The sequence below is a fragment of the Myodes glareolus genome, chromosome 2 (assembly GCF_982192425.1).
Source record: "Myodes glareolus chromosome 2, mMyoGla1.1, whole genome shotgun sequence".
NCBI classification, from domain to species: Eukaryota; Metazoa; Chordata; class Mammalia; order Rodentia; family Cricetidae; genus Myodes; species Myodes glareolus.
The window spans coordinates 128,176,091-128,202,115 of record NC_142027.1 but is presented as its reverse complement, the minus strand read 5'-3'; the positions used below and the strand labels follow the sequence as shown (position 1 = coordinate 128,202,115).

At 39.3% G+C, this 26,025-nt stretch overlaps 1 protein-coding gene and 1 pseudogene across 1 annotated transcript in view; one reads left to right on the top strand and one right to left on the bottom strand.

Moving 5' to 3' along the window:
- Positions 1–4,192: 4,192 nt before the first annotated feature.
- The window catches only part of LOC148123161 (ubiquitin carboxyl-terminal hydrolase CYLD-like), a 34,222-nt gene continuing 12,389 nt past the window's right edge, over positions 4,193–26,025 (bottom strand). Inside the window, 14 exon segments of the mRNA XM_087898157.1 lie at positions 4,193–6,545; positions 7,897–8,113; positions 8,362–8,480; positions 10,409–10,517; positions 11,324–11,456; positions 14,226–14,292; positions 15,152–15,270; positions 15,649–15,771; positions 16,912–17,053; positions 17,870–18,035; positions 18,850–19,229; positions 20,202–20,318; positions 24,457–24,555; positions 25,523–25,531. Coding sequence (XP_087754283.1) covers positions 6,361–6,545; positions 7,897–8,113; positions 8,362–8,480; positions 10,409–10,517; positions 11,324–11,456; positions 14,226–14,292; positions 15,152–15,270; positions 15,649–15,771; positions 16,912–17,053; positions 17,870–18,035; positions 18,850–19,229; positions 20,202–20,318; positions 24,457–24,555; positions 25,523–25,531 — 1,985 coding nt within the window. The 3' untranslated portion in view covers positions 4,193–6,360.
- LOC146890296 (small ribosomal subunit protein eS7 pseudogene) lies at positions 21,993–22,570 on the top strand (annotated as a pseudogene).

The following is a 26,025-nucleotide window of genomic DNA, read 5'->3' as shown; positions in this document are numbered from 1 at the left end:
GGAAGATAAAAAGTGTTCTCCATCCTAGCAGGAATTAGCACCCAGCCCACCTGGTGAGGAGGAGAGGGCTAGTTCTGTCAGCTCTGCGCGGGCCCTCCACGCCTGCCTTCCGTAACCTCTGAGAGGCATGTGGCCCACAGACTACTCTAGACTCCGATGAAGTAAACAGTGGGGACATTAGGGCAACTGCTGGCCTTAGGCTGAAGTGGAGGCCTGCACACCAATGAAGGAGTGTGACATCAGAACCTGCCTGGTTCCATCGTTCTTCGCATAAAACAAGATTCATTCTTCCTGTGTTCTCCCAGTAGATGGCACTAACTCATTTCAAATGTGGCTTTAGAGGCGCCAGAAAAAAACGCAAGCTGGAGTCAGAACTGTGGCAGAGCCAATTATGAAGGAGGACAGTGGCAGCAGAAACGGGCAGAACAACCATCTGTCTTCAAGTCACACGGGGGAAGCTTAAGACCTCCTGCGTGTCATTTATGATGTGTCATGTAGCTCCCAAGGCCAGGTTTGCTTCCAACATCACCTGTTCCTTCCACACATACAGTCTGATGCGGGCTGACTACTTGGGAACAATCGTGTATTTTGTCATAACCTAATGCAACCACAAGATGGCGCTGCTGCACGCAGGACTAGATGCTTAGGGAATCCCGAATTTTACCAAGCAGCATGAAGACTTGCTGAGGCAGAGAGGAGGCTGAAGGGGTGTTTATTAGTCTTGCAAGGCTTTCTAAGTTCGTGATTGTATTTCCACTATGTTGCCGTTTCGGCTGCTACTGGTGGCTACCATCTAGTAAGGACTTCTGAGCACCAGGCATTGCGATCAAGCACTTTATAAACATGGGTTTATTCAACGTCTGCAGAAAGCCTTCTGGGGAAGCTCTGCGATGTCTCCAAGAACATGTGTCATGGGGCAGCTGGAGATGGGAGCCTCTTGTACTTTCTCAAAAGGACTGAAAACGACCTGGTTCTGACTGTGTCCACAATAGTGAATAGAACGGCTTATCCAAATAGGAGGCTAACAGTTCCTTGCCCCCAGTCAAGCGTCTGAGCACCTGCTTTGTGTCACGCACTCAGGACGGGGAGTACAGAACCAGAGAAGGCCCTGCTGCCAGTTCTGAGACCGCAGCAAACAGCAGATCAGAGCAAATGATCTAGGAGGGTGAAGAGGGCAGGGAGAAACGGTCCATGCAGGGCATTGAAGGAGTCCGTGGTGAACAAGAATGCATGCAAGGGGCCCCTGAGAAGCGATACTTAAATCTTCAGGGATGGACAGCAGTGAGCTATGTCTTTAACACATCCATTATGAAAGTCAAATTGAGGCAGGAGAGTTGATTCTCACCTGTAATCCCAGTATTCAGAAAAAAGAGGCAAGAGGATTATGGCAAATTCAAGTTCTCCCTAGGCTATTGAATGAGACCTTGCCGAGAGAGAGAGAGAGAGAGAGAGAGAGAGAGAGAGAGAGAGAGAGAGAGAGAGAGAGAGCAATGAAGAGAGAGAGAGAGGATGAAGAGCAGAGGAGAGAGATACATAATTGATTACATGTACAAGACGACCAACCTTTAGAAACTCAACCCTTCCTTTACGCATCTGCCTTACCACAGCTGTAACAGCAGCCGGTAGACTTTTCCTGCAGTTAGCCAGAGAGTAAATACTTCAGGCTGTGTAGGCCTCAAGTTTTCTGTCACAGCTCCACAATCTGGCTGTTGCCAGACCCAAGCAGAATAGGTGAGTGGGTATGATTGTGTCCCACTACACTGCCACTTGGGAGAACGGTATTGGGCTAGGCTTGGTTCCCAGGCAGTGTGCAGAGCCCTGGTCCGGACTCTAGCATTTGGAGTGAACATAGTCTGCACTCTTCTGAAGAACCCTTCTGTGCCCCTTTCCCATTCCAGCTGCTGAGCTTTGACAGCTTGCAATGGCCATGGTATGGATGTCTGCCACAAAACAAGCAAAGGAAACCATCAGGGTTGCTCCCACATCCCACACACTCTGTGTTCAGCTTCCCATCCTCCTAGTCCCCAGTCACTGTCTTCAAGACCTCCCCTAATGCTTCTCTGGGGGAACTTCTGACTTACCAGGTCTGCCTGCCATGTAACACCTCATGACAACTCCTAGCAGCCTTGGTCCTCTGTGGCTAGTGGAGCACCAGAGCTGGGAAGCAAGCTCTGAGTGTAGACTCGAGGCCTGACGGCATTTATTCCACAGGCTGGTGAGACCAACCGGCCACCAAGCAGAGCCCACCACAGTGGCATACAGTCTTGAGAAGTGGTAGTGTCGCCCGACAAAATCCTTGGTGATTTTAGTCGCTCTTTGTAACAAGAGCTCCTTGCTAAAAGAAATCACCCAGTTCTCATAATTTGCAGGTCAGTCTTCAATCACCTCCCAACTGTAATCAGATCCCAGAAACAACCCCTTCCATCAAAACTGAGCACTGTAGAGCTGTCCCCCACCGTGGCTAGCCAGGCCACTGAGACCTGCTATTCACCAACAGATGAAGACAGGCAGGAAACTGTCACAAACTGTTATTCCCATAACTGGTGGCTTGTTCTTTTGAATGACATCTGAATCAACACCTGGAGTTCACACACACTTTGGAATGTTTCCCAAACAAAACACATAACATCCTCACAGTGCCCATTTTGGTATTCTTTCTAAATTTTTTAATCTTTTTTTTTTTTTGCTTTTGTGTGCATAGGTGTTTGCCTCTATGTATTTCTGTGCACCGATGTTGCCTTCAGAGTCCAGAAAATTCCTCTGTTACTGGAACTTCAAATGGCTGCGAGCCACCATGTGGGTATAGGGGGTTTGAACTCAGGTCCTGTGGAAGAGCAACCAGTGCTCTTAACCACTGAACCATCTCTCCTGCCCTGTCAGTATTCTTTATTCAAACCTTCTCCCGCCTTGCTTCTAAACTCTCTCTCCTGCATCCAACACACACAACTTTCCCATACTTTTCTACTTCCCCTTTGGAACTCGCATCCACAGCCCGTCTTCCACTGGTGCAGAGGTTCCCAGTAGGGATGATGTGAGGATCGCTTCAATTGAAAAAACTCTGTCCATGAGTGGTTCCTACTCGGCTGCACACGGGACAGATACCTCCGAGTCACCTGCAGATATTCCCACGGGCCTATGTCCAGCCATGAGCACCATGGGAAAAATAATCCTTAGCCAGGATGGAAAACCCTGACTGACAGTGCATCTCTTCCTTCAGATTGTGTCAGGGAGCCTGGCTAGAGGTCAATGGTAGGATCAGAGTTCCTCTGGCTAGGTCAGCTTTCTTTAACAAGGATTGGTTTTCACTTGACTGTTCGTATACACAGACAGGCAGCGCAGTCCCTGTCACATCAATATGCCCAAACGCAAGAGTGAGATCTAGGAAAGTGTTTGCCAACCTCTGAACTCAGCAAGAAAACGTAGAGCTGCAGCATGCTGTTACCAGCATGGTCATGTTGTAAGCTGTGGGTTTTCTAAACAGAAACCTTGACGTACTACAACAGCAATAAAACTCAGATCAGTCTAGAATCTCTTCCTGTATGCAGTGAGTGGCTTAGTCTCCAAGGAAGGAGGATTTCTCATGCATTTTATTATCTAAAAGAAGCCTGGGGTAAAAATTCAGTTCCTAAAATGTTATGTAATCATTCCCTGGGCATTACAGAGAAGCAGCCACGTCCCTGGCTGTTCTTAGGCCCAGCACGCATCCTATGTAATGCACAGCTCTGGGTCACATAGCTGCAGGGGAAATGGCATCTTGGGAGGAGTAACCTGTGGCTGGAGGCTTAGAGATGGTGGTGATGAGCCATATTCATCACATCTCCAGAGTAGGTAGATGCCACGCTATGGCCCAGGGTCAAACGCAACACCCTAAAACATGCCCTAGACACAGTGTGTGCCTGGAAGCTTGATGAAGAACCAACTTCTATGTTCCCCCAACCCAAGACCCTTCCCCTAAAGAAATCAAAGAGAAAGAGCCATAAAAACTGCATTTTAATGATACAGAAATAGTACATAGTACATTTCTTTCCACAGCAGCACTTCATTCATCTCTAAGTTTAACAAAATTAAGGCTACATTGGAGCATTCTGACAGAAAGGGAGTGTTTTATACAATGTTATTCATGTTTTCATAAACAAAAGAATATTGTTCAGACAAAATTTTTTTAACAAGATACCAGTAAAGGAAAAGGAATACTAAATGTGTTCCTTTGGGTCAACCCAATAATAATAACCACACACCCCCAGGGAGTATCTGTGGGATTTTTTTAATGAATACTTCGAGTATAAGGTTGACTCTCCAGAGTTAACATTCCACAGTACAAGGCTATTTCATAATATAAAACCAAAGACAGTTGTGTCTCCAGTATAATCCCCTTAGAATAAATAACTAGTGAACATCAACAATATTTAAAAGCACGAGAGAACTGTGCAGAGGCCAATGGTGCCTGGAAGGACAATCCCTACATCAATAGCCCATCTTCCTCAAATCTGTTAGGAAGAAAATGAGAAGTAAAATATGATGGCACAAAACTGTCAGCACTGCCAGGGTCACCCACCAGCAAGGGTTTATCCCCAATATTCCCACTATTCACTACTCCTGGCCATCTCTGCTGCTCAATTTGTCACCGCATTTGGACCCAAGAGAAACCCTTTAGGATTTAGAATAGGACAAAGAAAAGACCCTCAACAATTCCAGCCAGTCCACCACCTAATGAGACAACCAACAGAAGGTTACACAGGAGCCTAATTCCTTGCCAGGAAGTCACTTTGACATCATTGATTAGCGGGCCAAGGCCCAAAGCCACAGGAGTTTGCCTTCACACAAGTCCTATCCTCTGCTATGACAGGTAGTGCACGGCCTCCTCAGGCCCCTTTCTGCTCACCAGCTTCTACCATTACATCCTCTTCTCCACCTATCCCAGCTGCATTAGGACACTAAACAACTATCTCCCCGATGAAGAATTGGGGGTGGTGCTGGAATCACCAAGCCCAAGGAGGGCAGTCTTGTTTTTAAACAGAGGTCTCATGACCTACCTGCTCTGAGAAGGATAGCCTACTTAGGACATGAAGACCTGTCATCTGGTAGTATGGGGGTGCAGGCAAAATCTTCCCAGAAGTTAAAAGTTTACATTAATAAGTAGTAGAGAGAAATCAATTCAGTAATTTTTCCCCTTCAACATGAGAATTTTGTCTATTTCTTTGGCTCCCAGAGCCTCTATTTTTATAGAAATAGGGTGGAAGGAAATATCCAAGTAAGTACCATCAAATACCCTCTAAGATTTATGCACATTCCAAAGACTGCTGATCCCTCTAGGAATAGAGCACTGAGGTCCACAGACCACATGTACTTAATCTGGAAGTTCATATGTAAACACAGATAAACACAGAGTCTATATCCACTTATTCACACTTACATAAAATGACTGCTACAGACAACAGCATTGTTTGATCCACAGTAACACAAAGAGAAAGTGTTTTTGAAGCCTTCAAACCTAATAGATCTCTTCAGGAAAATGGTAGGAATATCTCTAAGCCAACTTTATTTTCTCTGTACTGTGATCTGTATAAGAACACATTATCTATTACCACTCTAGTCATTTCAGAAGTCACTGTGCCTTGCTCCATAAATACTTAAGAGCTCCTATAGGAAACCTGCCTGGTGACAGTTGTTATGACTGCGATGTTCCAATTGTTCCGTACCCTAATGTTCCAAGTTGACATTAAAAATGGACATTTTATAACAAAGTTATTCATTTATCTCAAAACCAGAACAAATAGAAAATAACACCATGAAAGGAATTTGAGCATGTTCTGACCACTGCTGCAGGACACAGAACTTGGCAAAATACAGACATGCAGGAAATCAGCACTATATAGGAAAAATTAACAAACTCAGTAAAGGTAGACTCTTAATAAAACCATATTATTTCTTCCTCAAGGCTACAAAAGAAAAATGATTTAATATCCTTAGTCCATAAGAAGAAATATTTACTTACATCCTCAGTGGACTAAAAGAGATTTTAGACGTCACAATTAAAATAGTATGTTTCCAAAAATATGTTATCAATGCAATAAACTCAATAAATTTAAAGAAAACTAAACTTAACTTCATTTAAACAAAATTCATTTAAATTAAACTTCTTAAAAACCCAACACAAATATACTTCCTAGAGTGCAAAATGCTTATTAAATACTTCAAGAACACAAAAGTAATTTGTTTAAAAACACAAGAATCATTTGCTGAAGGGCCATCAACACAAAAGACACCCATTGCCGGCAATGGGTGTTGGACTAAACTGCCAGATGGAAGAAACATGGTGTTAAGCTTTGTGCTTGGCCTCTGCCCATTTCAGATGACCTATTATTTGTACAAGCTCATGGTTGGACTCTGGTACATGCACATGTACGCATCACAAAGAAGTCTGCGTGCACAGCCTTGAATCCTTCTGGAATCCAAGGAGTGCAATTCCTCCAGAGACATCTTCAAGTACTCTCCCACTTCAGGGCAGGGTGTCACTTGTGGAATGTTAAAGCCATTCTGACCCCCTAGGGAGAAAGAGAGCTCTCATTAGGGCAGTAAACTTCTAAGTCCTCTTGGCAGCCTGTCCCACCAGAACAATTTTACTATCCTAAAATTTAGAGAAGACTGACTCCCAGAATCAAAAACAAAACAAAACAAAACAAACAACAACAACAACAAAAACTTTGTTTGACTTTCAGTTTCTAGAATTACAGTCTCCTTTGGCTTCCGAGAGGGTTCAGCAGAGAAAAGTGAAAAACAAAAACAAAAACAAAAACAAAAACGAAAACAAAAACCAACCTGGTAAAAGGACATGCACTTAGGAAAAGCTGCAGTCCTGATTTGCAGGCTGCTACTCTAGACCCCTCAGACTTTTCTGTTCTTCCCAGACACTAGCAGCCTGACTCTTTTCCACAAAAAGCCAATTTTGAGCACTACTGTTTCCCTATGTTTTAAGAACATACTTGCCTACCTCTAGCACGGCTGATTTAGATACTAATCATCAGAATGTACTCTGTGGTCGGGTTTGATTTCCCAGGTGCTTTCCCAAATGTCATGCTGCTAATGCTAACTGAGTGAAGCACACACACAGGGGTGGGCTGTACCCTCAGGTATTTGAGAGCATACAGAGAAATGAAGACCTGTTGGTCTACAGCTTGGGCCTCTGGTCAAGAAGCTGTCACTCAGAGTCGCACCTGAAGACCTGGGGAGCTAGGGCTTGGAAGAAGAGCTGTAGAGTAAACGGGGTATGTACAGGTACTGGGACAAGTACCTTACTACCAAGACCCCTGTCACTCAAGTGTGTACTAAGTAATGACTAAGCTTCCTAAAAACATCTCAATGAGCAAAGGTTTCTTCCTGAAATAAAATCCATGAGATCAGGAAGACTGAGTTCAATACAAACCATACAACCTTCACCACCTTTAATGTTAGCTTAGAATATAGAAAAACAGGCATGATTTCCATGACCAAAGTATTCCCACAGAGTTTGGCATTTATGCCCTCAATAAATGGCTACTCTACTGTGTATAAAAATGAAAGGAAGTAGGTTTTTTTTTTTAGGATTTTTTTTCTTTTGAGGTGGGACAAATTGAAACAAGGTCTCACTATGCAATACAAAATTGACCTCTGATTCACAATCCTCTACTTCCCAAGTCTGGGATTAGGGCTAGGATTCTTTAACAAATCCATGTAAGTACCAAGATGCCACAACATTATTGCTCCTAAGTTTGAGTATAGAATTAGTAATACCCTTTGAAGATTAAAGTCTGTCACACTGTGGTATCCTTTAAAGAACTGGCTCACAAAATACCCTATTACTACGAACACGTGCTTTCACTAGGAAGCATCTCACTCCAAAAGAAAAGTTTTAAATACCATCCCGATCGGCCATGCTGTCAAAGAAGAGCCAGGCAGAATTATCCTTTCCATACTTCACAAACGCAACATAGTGGCTCGTTTCTATGCGGAGAACAGCAAACAACTTCATCTTCTGAGAGGGGATGCAGCCGTGTCTCCAGCCCCAGTCAGGCAAGTCTTTGGGAAGTGATACTAGGTGATATGTATGATTCATCCTCTTGGGATGGAGGTGAACCTAAAATGGACCATGAAGAAAATACCACAAGTGAGCTAAATGCCATGTTTCAAGGGCAGACTCTAATCACTTTCACTGACCACCACAGTCAAGTTCTACACACACAGATACACACACACACACCGGCAGAAGAGACATGAGCAATAACATTTACTGTGAATGTTTAAAATGCCCTTTGACTCTGAAAGGCTTTCGAACCCTGCCTTCTGGACCATCAGTATCTGACTGGTGCAGTGCGTGTGGATTACCTGAGTGCAACAGGTCTTACAGAACTGCTTGATCTTCCCTGCTGTGATGTCGGGGTCATCATAGCACTCTCTGCACTCGAACATCGCAAGTCCTCCACAGATGCGGCACTCCCTCGGAGCTACGCAAAGAGGGAAGGGAGAAGCCTTTTAAAAAAACATTCTGTCTTGATTTGCATTTCCCTGATCGCTAAGGAGGTTGAGCATGACCTTAAGTGGCTTTTGGCCATTCGGAGTTCATCTGTTGTGAATTCTCTGTTCAGTTCAGTACCCCATTTTTTAATTGGGTTAATTAGAGTTTTAGTGTCTAGTTTCTTGAGTTCTTTGTATATTTTGGAGATCAGACCTTTGTCTGATGAGGGGTTGGTGAAGATCTCCCATTCGGAAGGTAGCCTTTTGGTCTTACTGACAGTGTCCTTTGCTTTACAGAAGCTTCTCAGTTTCAGTAGGTCCCATTTATTCATTGCTTCTCTTATTGTCTGCGCTCCTGGGGTTCTGCTTAAGAACTGGTCTCCTGTGCCTATATCTTGTAGACTACTTCCCACTTTCTCTTCTATCAGGTTCAAAGTGGTCGGATTAATGTTGATGTCTTTAATCCATTTGGACCTGAGTTTTGTGCATGGTGATAGATATGGATCTATTTTCATTCTTCTACAGGTTGACATCCAGTTATGCCAGCACCATTTGTTAAAGATGCTTTCCTTCTTCCATTGTATACCTTTAGCTCCCTTGTCAAATATCAGGTGTTCATATGTTTGTGGGTTAATACCCGGGTCTTCTATTCGATTCCATAGGTCGACTTCTCTGTTCTTATGCCAATACCAAGCTGTTTTCAATACTGTTGCTCTGTAATAGAGTTTGAAGTCAGGGATGGTAATGCCTCTAGAAGTTCCTTTATTGTATAAGATTGTTTTGGCTATCCTGGTTTTTTGTTTTTCCATATAAACTTGATTATTATTCTCTCAAGGTCTGTGAAGAAGTTTGATGGAATTTTGATGGGAATTGCATTGAATCTATAGATTGCTTTTGGTAGAATTGCCATTTTTACTATGTTGATTCTCCCAATCCAGGAGCAGGGGAGGTCTTTCCATTTTTTGGTATCCTCCTCAATTTCTTTCTTCAAGGACTTAAAGTTCTTGTCAAATAGGTCTTTCACATCCTTGGTTAGAGTTACCCCAAGATATTTTATGCTATTTGTGGCTATCATGAAAGGTGATGTTTCTCTGATTTCCCTCTCTGCTTCTTTGTCCTTTGTGTATAGGAGGGCAACCGATTTTTTGGAGTTGATCTTGTATCCTGCCACATTACTAAAGGTGTTTATCAATTGTAGAAAAAAAAGACATTCTGTCATTAAAAATAAAAGCTATACTTTGAAAACAAGAATGCTTGGGGGCAGGGGAGAAGAAAGGCCTAGTCCTCTCTGACCCTCTTAAAATTTAGTTTGATATTTTTGTATCTATAGTATTTTTAAGGACTCTCTCTCTCTCTCTCTATATATATATATATATACATTATATGTATATACACATTATATATATATATATATATATATATATATATATAACCATTTTGTTAACTTATTCTAGAATTGTTCTGGTCATGAAATGTTCAAAGATATAAAGTAAATATTAAAGACTAATAGCACATATGATCTTAAGTCAGTAAGTAACAATCACTGCAATTGTGAACTTTCTCTAACAATTTTATGTCTGAATATTTATATAAGTATGTGCACCCAGGTGCATGTGCATCTCAAGCTTCTCTCGTCTAGCCTCTCGATACTTTCCCTTCCACTATAACTACCACACACCGTTTTCACATAGGTCCATTGTTTAGACTTGTTTCTAATTTCTTGTCAGGTAGTAAGTAAATATCCATTTAAATTATTTATTTTTACTTCTGTTTCTTTTTAGAAAAAATTCTAGCAGTCAAATTATTGAGTTAGTATGTCTAAGCTCTTGAAATACTGAATTACCTGTCAGAAGTACTATACCCATAACTAATGAAAAGTCCAGGCCAACTATTTCTAAAATAGAACAAACAAACAAACAAAAAAAAACCAAATCCGTTATATTTAATTCTAGAGAAGGAAAAATTTTTTTAAACATTTTGAAGTCTTTTCCAAACCAAGGCATCTGAATAATCAAGCATGATGGTGCCTTAAAAAAAAATAAAGACACATAGTTTTATAAACCAAAGTCCTAAGGAGCTGGGCACTTAGCTCAATATAGTGCTTACTTAGCATGTCCAAAGCCTTGAGTCCTAACCCCTGTACTAACGGAGGAAACGTGTAAAAGAAACAAGTTTCCCTATGAAACTGAAATAGTCATAGCTGTGAAACCCAGAAGTGGTTTCAGCAGTGCTTTTGGCCCATGAAGCAGAGCCTACTTGTGAATGTGCAGTGTGGACGCAGAGCAGCAATAAGCTACAGATTTTCCGGACTTCCCCGGAGACGAACATAACAAAACAGACCACAGCATGCACTGTAGAGATCACACATTCTGACAAAGAGACATTTCTATTGCATTCATCAGCAAACCCATACACAAGAATTTATTGGCATTTTATCTCTTAACAGAGGGAGAAAAAAATAACATTACCTTTGACATGTTTAGATACTATGCATGGGTAAAATGACAACTGAAAACATAAACGTGTGCACACATATCTTTGTCATTAAGCTGCTTTAAACTTAAAAATTAGCTTTTGTTCCCTTTGCAAATCCAAAACATTCCAACCTAAGCTAAGCGGCTGTCTTTAAAAAGAACAAAGTTAGAATACCATTAAAAAAATGTGTCTTCTTAACTGTTTCTTCAAACTATTCTTGATTAAAGCACAGTGATAGCTAGGTGTGGTTCAGTGGGGCAGCACTTGGAGTAGTGTGTACAAAAGGCATGAGTTTAATTTCTAGCACTGATAAGAAACAAAATAAAGTAGCAATATAAGTCCAGTTAGAATCACTAACCTCTACAAATTTCAGGTTGCTGTTGATAAAAGACCATTCTAGTAACTGCTGAATGGTAGGAACTCCAATTTTCTCATTTTTTTACAAAAAAAATTGATAGAAGTTGAAGTCTTGAACTTTCTGACCTTCTGATCTGGAAACACACAGAAGGAAATGCACATAAGCCAGCTATCAAACGCCATCTGACAGATCTGAGGCCACAACATCAAATGCTCATGTCCAGCTTTGGATGGTCCACACACCAGGTGAAAGACAGTGATTTGGATGAGATAATTAAATGCGCTTATGCAGAAGACCTCATAAATTATTTTTTCTGCCTTATTTATAAATTATTCAAAAGTTCTCTTGCCATCATAAGAAAAATGTAGAATAATATTCCAGTCAAGAAACGCTATATGAACAATAATCAGTCCCTCTCCCTCCAAATCTAGAAAGTAGCAGCTGCTTTTTTTTTAAAAAAAATTATTTTATGTACATTGGTGTTTTGCCACGGATGTCAGGTCTCCAGGAACTGAAGTTATAGACAGTTGTGAGCACTGCTTTTACTGACTAGAACAAATGCTACAATGTCTCAGTGACAGACTCTTAGACCTTCTAAATCAAAGGTCTTTACTTCCTAAAATAAAAGCCCTGGGAGGGAGGGAGGGATTGAGGGAGGGAGGGAGAGATGGAGGGAGGAAGGGAGGGAGGGAGGGAGGGGGAGAGAGCAAGAGAGGGAGGAAAGGAGGGAGGGATACTTTCCTAGCTAGTCAGAGTAGGGCAAGGTATGACTCCCAGGAACCCTAACAACTATCCTCTAGGCTTTGAGCTACCAGCAGCTCTTTAGATGGTCATCCACCAACTTTACAAACACCAGGTAAATGGTCACGGTGAAACATGAGGGTCCAACATCTCCCTTCCCTTACCAGCTTACTAGTAACCATTAAAACTAACTCTACTGAGAAAATTTGCTTTTCATCTTTCAGCTTACCGCTTATCTTTTTTAGCCAGCTGTCTGGGTTTAGAATCAGATTATTTAAATGTATGTCTAGATTTAAAGAGTTTTAGAAAAAAAAAACTATCAGCAGTTTTTATCACAAAACTTCTGTAATTCAGGGAGCAGCCTATTGTGATCTTCAGCTGCCCCAAGCAAATTATGTCTTAAATTTACAAAACATAAAATCTGGTAACTAGTTAGAGCACTTTTGAGGACTCAAAGCTAACAAAAACAGATTATAATCCAAGAAACTAGCAGTTATTTTAGAATAACATTTTAATTGGTTGTTGATGACTACAAAAAATCATAGAAAAATTCATAGTTAAAAATAGCATAGAAGAGAAAAAAATAATAGAGGTAAAAATATCACACCCAGAAAAATCAAGGATGGCCAAGAGAGGCATGGCAGCTAGTGAATGGAGGAAGAGATGCATAGTGCCCTAACACTGTAGCAGAAAATCGGGAGGAACAACAGTCACTCAGAACTCACTTCCAGGGCCAGGCATGGTGGTGCACATCTTTAATCCTAGCAATCAGGAGACAGAGGCAGGTGGATCTCTGTAAGTTTGAGGCCAGCCTGATCTACAAAGCAAGTTTCAGGACAATCAGGGCTATATAGAGAAACCGGTCTCAAAAAATTAAACCAAACCTAAAACGAAAAACAGAACAACAAAAATCACTCCTAAAATCATACGCACAGGGAAGTTCTTTTAACCATAAAGAACAAAGTATGTCAGTCACAAAAAATGTATACAACTAGAAATAAACATACTAAACAAATTAAACCAGTCCTATAAAGAGAAGCAATGTATGTTTTCTCTCATTTATGGTTCCTAGATTTTCTACAGATAGATAAAAAGCATTAATTTGTATATGACGTGAAAGTAGACGTGATGTTGTCTAAGGAACAAAGGAACTATGAGGAGGGAGACATGGAAAGGGACAGAAGCAATGGAGGTACAGGGGAAACATACTCAATATACAATATGGAGTGTATGAAAATTTTAGGAAAAAAATAATTTAAAAACCCTATGGCTAGTGTTTTAGAAGTCTGAAAACCTACAGAATCAAAATCAAGTTGTGAAACTGTACCAAGCCATGCTAGTTGGGTTGTATTTTCCACTAGGGACAATCCAAGGGCACAAGAATATGAATTTGGTAACTTTTAAAAAGTGGATATTGACATTAATTACAAATATTAATAGAAAAACATTCATGGATTGGTGTAGTTTGGACATGTCTTTGTGGTGCAGACCATAATAGGTGGGTCCTGAGGTCCTATACTCATTCCAAAATCCTGCAGCTCCATGATGAGCCTGTGAAGCTTGTGACGTCACTGCTCAGCTACAAGGAGCCTGGGTCGCCCTGCCTTGATATTCTTGTTACTCTGGCTTTGATCTGACCTTTCTTTTCTTGCTCTGCCCCCAACTCCTTCCTTTTAGGATGAGAAGCCAACCCTGTGCCACTTTAAGCGGAAGTATAAAACTTGTTTATTGGTTTTTCAGGAACTCATGGTTAAAAAGACTATTTTTGAACAGTGTTGGATCATTAAAAATTATGGAAACTTCTGAAGTTAGAATGAATGTATTCTGCATTAAAGATGACCAAAAACCTATCGGGACAAAGAGTAGAAAGTAATAGCTTTGAAATCGTATGTTTAAGTCAGGTGTGGTGAAGCATACATTTAATTTCAGCACTCAGGAGACAGAGGCAGGCGAATCTCTGTGAGTTTGAGGTCAGTCTGGTCTACAGAGTGAATTCCAGGACAGCCAGGAGCCAAGACTGTTACACAAAAAAGCCTGTCTCAAAAAACTTGGGGCCAAAGAGACAGAGAGTTCAGCCACTAAAAAAATTAAGGCTCACACTGCAATGGCAGTGAAAAAGAAGGTCTACTTCTGAAATGCTTCTAGACAGCTTGAGACCTACCTTATTTTTAACAATGGTTCAACCCTTAAAATATCATGAAACAGGACACTTAGAAATTCGTCAGGATCTAGGAGAAAACAAAACAAACAAACAAAAAAAACCCTAAGTGAATCACAGAGAAAATTTAAAAACCATTCTCTTCTTTAGGAGAGACATATTTCTACAATGAAATTAATTTCATTCATGTAATGTTATTTTAATTAAAAGTTTAGTTAGTTCTGATTCTCCTGACAAGAGAAAACTTATAATAAAACATTACCTTTTCATTTGTTGTCATATATTAACAGAATGTACTCATTCACACACAGTGAAATCATTTCTATGTCTTTTGGGGGTTCAGTAGAATAATACCTGATATATGCCCTATTTTCTCTTCTATTTAAGTAGCAGCCATGTGTATAAATGCCACAGCTGGTTATAGTATACAGTTAACAAACTTAAATTCAGGAGTTGAATCTGAACAAATTCTTCAGTTGTGAGTAGACAGAAGTGCTGGCCAGCTGCTCCAGAGCCCCCTTCAACAGGGAGTACAATGAGAAACTGAGTGCTGGGGACACTCCCTGTCACAGGAAGAGAAGCAGCTCCAAACAGCACTGCTGGGGACAAGGACAGCTCTTTACTTGGTCATCTTCTGGAGAGCCAGTTGGCTGGCCTCTTAAAGACTTCTTTCACATCACATCACTTTAGAAGAATCACAAAATCAGGAGAAATATGTATGTCACATAGAAAAGAAACTTTTTTTGTATTTTTGCAGTGCTGGGAATCAAACTTAAGGCCTCTTACATACTCTACCAATGAGTATACTCCTAGCTCTCTCAAATAATTCTAACTTAAATTTAATCCTCTAAACTAAAATAGGTATATTTCAGAAAATAATTATCTTTCAAGTTATTTTCAATGCATATATTATAAATTAAAAGGGTCACCTTTTTCTTCAGAGGTAAATCCTGATCCAGCGTCAACTTTTTCAAGTATTTTCCTCAGTTTCATAATTTTTGTGGCACATACATATCCATTATCTGATATGATATCCATATCAACATATCTGTTGATAAAAATGAATTAACTGACACTGGCACAGTGAGTTATATGACACATCTTAATAATCAAATACTTTTCATACAATTCTAACATGTTAAAAAAACAATAGACACGGCATTTATTTTTAAGAAACAACTGTAGGCTTCTTACAGAAGTTTGAGAAGTGAAAGCCTGAGAATCGGAGCTGTTCCTAGATTATTAAACACCTTAAACATAACTACCACGTACTAATACAATTCTGAACTTTTTATGAAGCCTGGGTGAAGCCATTTTTAAATGGCATTTGCTTATTATATTAAAACACTTAGTTTATAAAATAGGATATACAAGAAAACAGTAAACAGAACACCAACTAAAGACAAAACACATGTCTTCTACTTACATTCTCAGAGGATTGACTATTTCTGTCCTTAGTAGCTCTTGGGTCTCACTATACTACTCTACATCATTCTTTTCTTTGGGTCGAAGTAACACAGTATCCAGGACAGAACTAAAAGCAAATAAGCTGCAAAAGAAAAGAATATTTTCCTCATGTTATAAAAACAATAGTATCTGAGAAAGATTCTTAAAGGAGTAGGAAGAGACAAAGGGATAAAGTGTAGGGAACCACTGGTATAAGAACTCATGAACAGACAGCACAGGCCCTGTGCTCAGCACTCAGAGACCCTGCAGATCCGGACCAGAAACACCAAGACTGCACCATACACGTGAAGGTTGAAAACACACCAGAGAACATTAGGAAATAAGCTTGTTTACATAAACCAAGAGAGGCCTGAAAATCGGTCACACACACACAGACAACATAGGGAGAAAGTCAGAGACTGGTCAAGACCAGATCAGACTAGTCAGGACACATTCATCTCATTATCATAGGATAGGCATTTCCTTAAATAACTTATGAGTGATTAGCAATAAAAATTTGCTGGTATCAAAGAAAATAAATTTAGTTAAAATTAATTTTTATCAGTAAATCTAAGGAATATTATAGTAATGCTTGCTTGCTTGCTTGCTTGTTTAATCAAAAGAATTCCACCAACGAAAAGACCCACCTTTATTCTGCTCTCTACTTTTAAAATTCTAACATCCATACTAACTTCCTAACTCTTGTGGCACAGCCTACAGAGTGGCAGATCCACTTAATTTAACTGGCAATGCACAACCCTTATGGCTACAGATTAAATCTTTATAGCCTAATGATCCTTGCTGTTCAACTTGATCCACTTTAGGGAAAACTACACAAAGGAGGGCAATAGTGATCCCATGGAAAGTAATCTTTAATATTAAGAATTTTTATGATCATCTCGATATTCCAGAACACACGCAGCACGCAATGCCAATAGCTTGTTGCAGGTTACTTGGCACACGTGCAATCATCTACATTGGAGGCAGATGTCCTCAGAGTATCTGTTCACTCATTATTCATCGCAGTATTTTTAGATTAGTGCTTTGGATCTAGGAATAGGATATGAAATTCTTTAGTCACTAAGGACCAATTCTCATGATCTTTCCTAACTCTGTCAGTTTCTCTACTTAAAGGCATCTGGCACCTTCTTTCACACACACACACACACACACACACACACACCTGTCTCCCTTCTACCCCACGCAGCATTACATACACTTACTGCAGAAAATAGGAACTTACCAGAATAAAGTTGAGTCTAAGTAACAAGAATTGTAATGGCCCTGGAAGACTTTCTTCTTTGCCGTCATTATCTTTAAACCTTTTTTCCCCATCTTTGGTGGAGTATTTTCTTCCACTACTTTACTTAAATAGCCTCCAAATGCTGAAAAGATAAAAAATAAAAATAATTATTTAAATCACGACAGTATATATTCATATGCATGTACATATGTATCATTTAAATATATTTTGGCATCCTCTGTATTTTTTTTACTTCAGTTAACTGATATTTATCTGGACTTATAAAATGCGATTATTCACTTTCAACATCATTCCTGTCATATAGAGTTTAGAAAATTAAGTCAATTAAGCATCTGTCAAAGAATATTTTGTTACTAGTCCACAATGTTTTATTTTCAAGGATAAAAAGAAAACAAGTTTCCAAAATACTCTTCAACATTAAGAAAAATGTTTTTCATAAAGATGGTTTCCCTATTTCCCTCCTGCTTGACTCTCACTATGGTTAAGGGAAAGGCCAGCGTCAGCAAGCTAGTGACAATGAGAAGAATTGTCCTCCATCTGTCAAGCCAACTGCATCCCCAGACCGTATCAGATTTCTTCATGAGGACATCCTGAATGAGGTGCTTAAATAAACGCGGAGGGGAAGTTATTGCTAAAGGGACCATATTTTCATTTCTACCATGCATACTGCCAAAAATTTAATGTCTATAATCAATGAAAGAGAAAAAAACCACTGCCTTTCACTCTTTAGATCCTAAACACTTTTCCTAACTCTTCTTTCAACATATCTCCTCTTAGGACAACTCTCTTATGCACCAAGTAAGAATCTTTACCAACTTCGAAACTCGATGAACACTGGCAAGTAAATGAATCATTTAACACTGTCACCCTCAGATACTGAAAAGTAGCCAGAAACAGTCATTCCAGATGGGTAAATAAATTAAAAGTATCCAATTACCGAAAGAATTACATCTTTCAATCTGATTAGAGATAGGCTGCAAGGACACAAACCTAGAGTCAGGTCTGCAGCTCTTCAGCTTCACGAACAGAGCCTTCTTCTGGGCGCAGGTGAAGTAGCGCGTGCCCCTGAACGTGCCATCTGTGCAGCCTGCACATCTGTCTTCCTGAAAAAGAAAGGTTTTGGTATGTGTTACACCGGGAAGAGCTATGGAGTTTTCACCTTTTCTGAATTTCTTTTTCGAATATTTTCTGAACAGAACAGCACCAAGGAACAGGGACTGACTAACTGGTGCTTTGGCCCTCAGCTGGTGGTTTAAGAAAATAATTCTTTAGCCCTCTGGGAAGTATTTGATACATTTCCTTTCAAAATACATACTTAGAACTTCCCTGGTTTACTGAGTTTCCCTGAGCCATTTCAAAAGTATTAAAATCAAGGACCAGGAGTAGATAAATTAACTAGTTCCTCACCAGCAAGAAGACAAGTGAAAAAAAATTAAAAACTATATTTAGGTAATAGCTAAATTTATTCAAGTTCTCCCTCCTGGTTGTGAAATATCACACAATATGCTTTTTAAGACCCAAAAATAAAACCTTCCCCTCTCCCAAAGACTCCAAACATGATGATTAATTTTAAAGTCAGTCACATTGCTGAACTGGCTGCAATGGGAGGAGGCTAAGGAATAAGAAGGAAAGCTGGTCACTGGACTGCTTTCTTTGCTGCATTCTGTTTGTATGTGGAGACTACATGTTCTAGCCTAAAAATCAATCTATTCCTTGATCACAAACAAACATGAGGAATAAGTGGGCGAAAGCCTGAGAAATGGCAAAGGGTGAGGGTAAGCAATACTATAATATTTCCTTTACTACTGGCTTTTTTTTGGAGAAAAAGTAACTTCCCAAGAAATTATCTAATAGAGGAAAACCTAGTTTTAAAACCTCATGAAGAAAAGTTGTAGATTTCAAGCCAAAATAAGTTACCAGTTCCAGTCCAGCTAGCACGTCACTGAGCCCCGGTGGCTGGCCAATCCAACGGATAACCCCATAGATTGGGGGATTCTTTTTCACTTCAACCAGTGAGCCCACCTCTAGGCCGTATGCATTACCAGAAGAGATGGGCAAGGGGAGGCTCTCCTGGACAGGTGTACTGTTCAGCTTGCCCATCACAGACTGTACTGACAATGACAGTGGGCTGTGAGGAATGCTGCTGTTAGTATTGGGTGTCTTGGTCAGGCTGAACGGTAGAGAGTGAAATCTGTTCTCGCTGGATAAGGAGTTCATGGAAGGAGGTTGTGGTGGAGGTGATGAATGTCCAAAGTCTGGAGACAGCTCTGTAAGTGAATTTTCAGGGACTTTTGCAACTATGAAAAATTGTCCTTAATTAGAAAAGGCTGTTCAAGAACATTAAATATAACGACATCTCTAAAAAGTTCTAGTCTAACTGATCACATGATCCCTTTGCAAGTCTGCTTGAAAGCACTGTAAAACTTCTATCTTAACACTCTGGGGGCTGAAGAGATGGCTCAGAGTTTAAGAGCATTGCCTGCTCTTCCAAAGATCCTGAGTTCAATTCCCAGCAACCACATGGTGGCTAACAACCATCTGTAATGGGGTCTGGTGCCCTCTTCTGGCCTGCAGGCTTACACACAGACAGAATACTGAATACATAATAAAAAAAATCTTTAAAATAAAAAATACATTTAAAACACTCTGACTACAACTTCAAACAGGCAAGGAGCTATATCTATTTAATTCTTTGTCATTGTAGCCTGAGAATGTCTCAATAACTATTTGCTGAACAGATGAAGGAAATAAATACATGAAAGGAGAATGATATCTAAGAAACAAGGAAAGGTAGGATGTTTTAAAGAAAGAAAGATAGGCAAGTCTTTAGATGAGTCACTTCATTTCTAGAAACAGTTGATCCTAAGCAGATGTATTAAGAGATAAGAACAGACTGCTGGGCGTAGTGGTGTACACTTTTAATCTCAACACTCAGGAACCAGAGGCAGGTGAGTCTCTGTGAGTTCAAGGCCAGTCTGGTCAACAGAGCAAGTTCTAGGACAGTCAGGACTATTATACAGAGAAACCCTGTCTTGGGTATAAAAACAAAGCAAAACAAAACCTAGACTACTAACATATTTCAAATGTATCCTCAACCCTAATAACAGTGTAGTTCAAACTATGTTTAATATTTTAGTTCAGCAACATTGTCATATTAGCAATTATCTATTCACTGTTTTCAAAATTAACAAATATTGATGAAAAAGTCATTTCCCCTTACATATTAAACAGAGGGTATCATTATAAAGAGGACTAAAATTATAGATTACCTTCATCAATGTACCATTGATTTTTGGATTTGGATTGTTGTTGTGAGTCAACAGATGATCCATTTAAGGTATAAAATAATTCAGAACTGCTTCTACTTCTAGGGTCTGAGGTAGATCCTATGGAACAATAAAAGTTTTTTTTTTAAAAAAAGCCAATATGTTACAAAAAGAAATTTTATAAATAAATTAACATGTGTATGGTATAACAACTGCTCACACAACTAATATACATATACATAGTATTGTGTTGTCTTCAGTTTTAAAAGTTTGGTAATTAGTCAACACAGAAGAGAGTAGGAGTTATAAAATTAATATAAAAATTAGCCATTGATATTAAAGCTCTAAGAAACCATTCTGGTGGTCAGTGGTGACACAAGCCTTTAATCCCAGAACTTACTAGAGGCAGGCAGATCTGAGTTTGAGGCCATCCTGGTCTATTGAGCAAGTTCAGGACACTACAGACTATCTAAAGAAACCTGGACTCAAAAAAAATCATTCCATGTAGTCTATTTTTCAATGTCACCTCTACTTTAATTTGATGAAATTACTGGTTCACAAATTTAACCTCTGTCATTCATACCATATAACAGTGGTTTTCCACCTTCCTAATTCTGCCACCCTTTAACACAGTACCTCATGCTGTGGCAAACTCCAACCAGAAAATTATTTTTGTTGTTACTTCACAATTGCAGTTTTGCCACTGTTATGAATTGTAATATAAATATCTTTGTTTTCCAATGGTCTTAAACAACCCCAATAAAAGGATCATTCAAACCCCAAAAGGGTCACGACCCACAGGATGAAACCCCATTGCAGTCAACAAAAGAACATCCAGTAGTGTTATGGAACCTAGACAGACACAAAGTTCTTTCACCAAAGTTTGTGAAGTGCATTCTATGATGGTCACATGATGAGGGATTCCCCTCTGCATGCTGTGAATACCATGAGTTAATAAAGAAATTGGCTTGGCCTGATAGAGTAGAAGAGAACTAGGTGGGGAAAACTAAACTGAATGCTGGGAGAAAGAAGGACAGAGTCAGAGAGAAGCCATGTAGCCCCACTGGAGACACTGGAACTTTACTTGGTAAGCCACAGCCTCGTGACAATACATAGATTAATGGAGATGGGTTAATTTAAGATGAGTTAGCCAGAAATATGCTTAAGCTATTGGCCAAACAGTATTGCAAATAATATGGTTTCTGTGTGATTATTTTGGGGCTGAGCAGCTGGGAACAAACAAGAGGTCTCATACAATAGTCACAAAAAAACAAACTGCCTAATGATGCACTTCTCAGAACTCATCCCATTAATAAGTGACTCATGATTATAATTTCCCTTCACAAACTTCAAATGTGATAATACAAATTGATGAACAAATTAAGTTAAAAAACATTCAGGTTTGGGGTGGGTATGTGGCTCAGTAGCAGAATCCTATATTAGTTTGTGTAAGATGCTAGATTTGATGCAAGCACCCAAAAATCAATAAATAAAATGATAAAAAATAAAAAAGTAATTTCAGTGTCTGGAACAATACCTGAGTAATAAAGTACTTGCCTAGCTTATAAGGTTTTGTTGACTTTGATCCCCAACAAAAGAAATAATTTAATTTTTTTTAGATTTACAATATAAACATCTTAGAATTTTATTAACACAATTTCTTGTTCTTTGTAGTTTACCCTGTGCCTTCGGTAGGGATGTGGTGGAATATTCGGCCTGTGCCTGTCAATGGCCTGACAATGCAGCCCATGACCCACATGACCAGTGGTACTTTCCTCCTTTCAGGAGAAGGCCATGCTCAGCTCAAGCACCAAGACTATGAAGCCCAATGACAAGAAGACATATGACTTCGAGTCTAGCATCTCTCATGCACTGCTCGAGCTGGAGATGAACTCAGATCTCAAGGCACAGCTTGGAAACTCAGTATCACCCACCACAGCCAAGGAAACTGAAGCTGGTGATGGTAAGAAAGCAATCCTTATTTTAGCACCAGTTTCTCAGCAGAAATCTTTCCAGAAAATCCAAGTCTGGCTGGTTCATGAATTAGAGAAAAAGTTTAGTGGCAAGCATGCAGTCTTCACTGCTCGAGGAAGATTCTGCCCAAGCCAACTCAGAAAAAATGTACAAAAAATAAGCAAAAAAGCACCCAAAAACTGCACCTGGCAGCTGTACATGAAGCCATCCTTGGGGACTTGTTCTTCCCAAGTGAAACTGTGGATACTCCGTGTGAATGGATGACAGTCAGCTCCTAAAGGTTCATTTAGACAAAGCTCAGCAGAACAAGCAGAACACAGATCGAAACTTTTTCTGATATGTATTAGAAGCCTGCGGGCAAGGATGTTAATCTGGAATTCCCAGAGTTTCAGTCATAAAGAAAATAAGTGAATTAAGTGTCATTCATAGTCAAAAATTGTAATAAAAGTTCTTAATTTTCCCATGTCTGAAAAAACAAAACACCATAATTTCTCACAGATTATATTTATTGCAGAACAAATTATACTAGAGATCAATTATGTGGGTCTTGATAACTAGATGTAATACAAGTTGAATTTCAAAACGCTAAGTAAAACTTATTTCTCTTCCAGAAACTTCCCCATGACACTGGTAGAGACCATGTAATTCTCATTCTGTTAGCTTCCACATACCTCATAGGTTTCTAGCAACAGTCCTTAACCTATAGGTAGCGACCCCTTTGGGGGTCACATGTCAGACATCCTGAATATCAGGTATTTATATTATGATCATAACAGTAGCAAAATGCTGTTATGAAGTAGCAACAATGTTTGGGGATCACCACAACATGAGGAACTGTATTAAAGGGTCACAACATTAGGAAAGTTGAGAACCATTGGTTTATAGGGTGACTGATAAATAAGGAGAAATTATACCTGCATCACAAACAGTTACAGACACTTCCCTGCCTCTGTATTAACTACAAAGACACTTCATGGTGATCAGTAGGAATTTGACAGCACATAGTGAAGCCAACTGTTTTTTCTTTAATGTAAAGCAAAAAGCTCTGCACCCCATAGCTTAACTCATACTTTATGTGGGACACCTGTAGCCAGCTATTCAGAAAGCTGATCACCAGAGTCCAGAAGTTTAAAGTCAGCACAGGAAACTTAGCAAGACGCTCAACCACAAACAAGAAATCTATAGCTTTTTTATATCTGAGAGTAGTGATTTTATGGTATCTTTTCTGTGTGTATGACATGTGGGCTTGTCTGTAGGTGTGTGTGTGTGTGTGTGTGTGTGTGTGTGTGTGTGTGAGAGAGAGAGAGAGAGAGAGAGAGAGAGTCCTCGAGAGCCATCTTGTTGATTTTTACTTTCTTTTGAAGAGGTTCTCCATTAGCCTGAAATTTGCCAATTAAGATAGGCATGCTGGCCGGTTAGTAATAGCTAGGAAGTCTCAGTACTTTCCATGTCTCCATGTCCCTAGTATCAGGTCCAAAGGAAACTCTATTTCCTCCAACCCCAAAGAACTATAGGAGGATTTCTGGTGGTTAGACAAAAAGCACTCCTTAGGAACCTGTGAAGTCAATTCCTCTCTACCAAAAGGAGTTATTTCCCTAATCACTGACTGAAGAGACATGATTATCTGTAGCATCTATTAGCATTAGCAAAGTACATTCTGGCCTCCAGGCCCCACCAATATCACAAGTACCTGTTACACATTTCACAGCCCATCCTAGCTTTTCTCACTTCTTCCCTACCTTAAATTCCCTCCACCTCATGGGCTTCCCTACCCTCAGCTACTCTTTGTTCTCCATATAAGGCAAGACTTCCCCCTGCGCCACTATTCTCACTTCTCTTATAGGTAGTCCTGGTCATGTCCAATCCTTCCTTCATTCCTCCTTCCCTCCTTCTCTCCCTCCCTCTCTCTAGGGTTTTTTGCTGGAACTTGCTCTGTCAACCAGGCTGGACTCGAACACAGAGCTCCACCTACCTTTGCCTCCTGAGTGCTGGGATTGAAAGCATGTAACACTGCCGGCTGTTCTCTCTCTCTCTTATTCAAATAAAAATCTCCCTCCACAACTCATAGGCTGGCCATTTCGGTGGTTTCTTTACTACATCCTCACTTAAAATCATGTACATAAAATTTTAGTTTACATAAAGTGTAGGAACAAATTATATGTATAAATACATGTGCACATATATGTATACATGTATGTATGTATGTATATATAATAACATATAGCTTATTTAACATCTTGGAAAATCAGATTATCATGTAGACTACCAAGAATGTCCTCCATACCTGTAACTTTTGGTTTATTATGACTAGATGAACCTTTGTCACCAAAACCTCTTGACATAAAGGCAAGTTTGGGAGGCCTCCTTTCCGGTGTCACGCTCTCTGAAACAGTAAACATACTTTTTAAATATTTATGGAAGAAAAATAGTTTAGCATAAAAAAACAAAGAAATCTTTTCTAACAAAAAAGCACAATCTTTATAGTCTTACAGATTCTCTTTAAAGACTCCACAATACTGAAAAGTAATTTCTCAGGGGAAAAAACCATCAGCACTGTACTTAAAAATGTAATTTCTGTAAGTAAGTATAATCATCAGTTATCAAAATGCTTTAATTTTTGAAAGGTTATTCAGATGCAGTCAATTTTATTTGAAGTTTTAAAAAGCTTTAAAGAAAACCTTATTCATAATTTTTGTTACATTTTCCAGATCAGCATGCCCAGCACAACCTTACACATTACAGTGTTTTACACTCAAGTTTTACACTCAAGCGTTTATGGAGGGTGCCAAGATAAACATGGACAATTTATTTACTGTAAAAACTGGAGCCTTTACATGCCCACGTGCCTGGATAACCTCTAAACAATGTGATGCACTAAACTGACTTGATAAAACTTTCTCAGCCACCCAAGTAAGTATGCTGGATCAGTGTATTTCACAGAACACAGCTTGATAAAAACCTGGGTAGGAGACAAATCAGAGTTAGGAATGCACTCAGTACTAAGTATGTGTCCACCTTTAAACACATCATGCACTAAGAACAACACAGACAAGTATACAAACAAATGCAAACAGGAAAAGCAGAGAATTACACACCAATCAATGATGCAGAAAGTCTGAGATACAGAACTAAATTCTTTGAAGGAAGCATTCAAAGTTTCACTTCAAAGCACAGGTAACAAAAAATTCTGGCAAACTTCTTTTAAATTCAAAGATTTTCCTAAATATTAAAACCTGGTAACACTCATCCGACACTCATAACACTGATCAAATCAAAACAGAAGAGTCAAGATGAAAGGCTTCTCCTCAGGAAGTTCCCCATGAAGTGCAATACAGTTGCTGAGCCCATACCTGATAAAGCTGTTATCAGCCAAAACAGTGTCACACACAGTGGAATTTTGAGGACAAAAAGAAAAAAATAAGAAAGTTTTTATATTTTAAACATAAAAGGTAACAAAATAAAAGAGTCATACTGAATTAACTGTATGTAAATAATCCTTGATATCTTTTTTCATGGCTGGAGCAGGAGGAAAATATATATTAAACTATATGTCTTAAACACTTCAAAATATGATCAAATAGAATACTGAGATATCGTTTCAATTAAACGTATACTGACTAACCATAATTTTAAAAAAGATACAATGAAAGAAATACTATAAATGTTTTATGATATTACCATTCAGATATTTATAAATGTCATCTATGACAGTTTTTGTAGAAAAAATAACTCTTTATCACTGGACGAAGTTCCAAACTAGAGCATATACGCTGACTGAAGATAACTAAGGACCACTGTCAATTGTAACTAAGAGTATGTAACTCCATGTGAAAAGAGATCACAACCATATGGA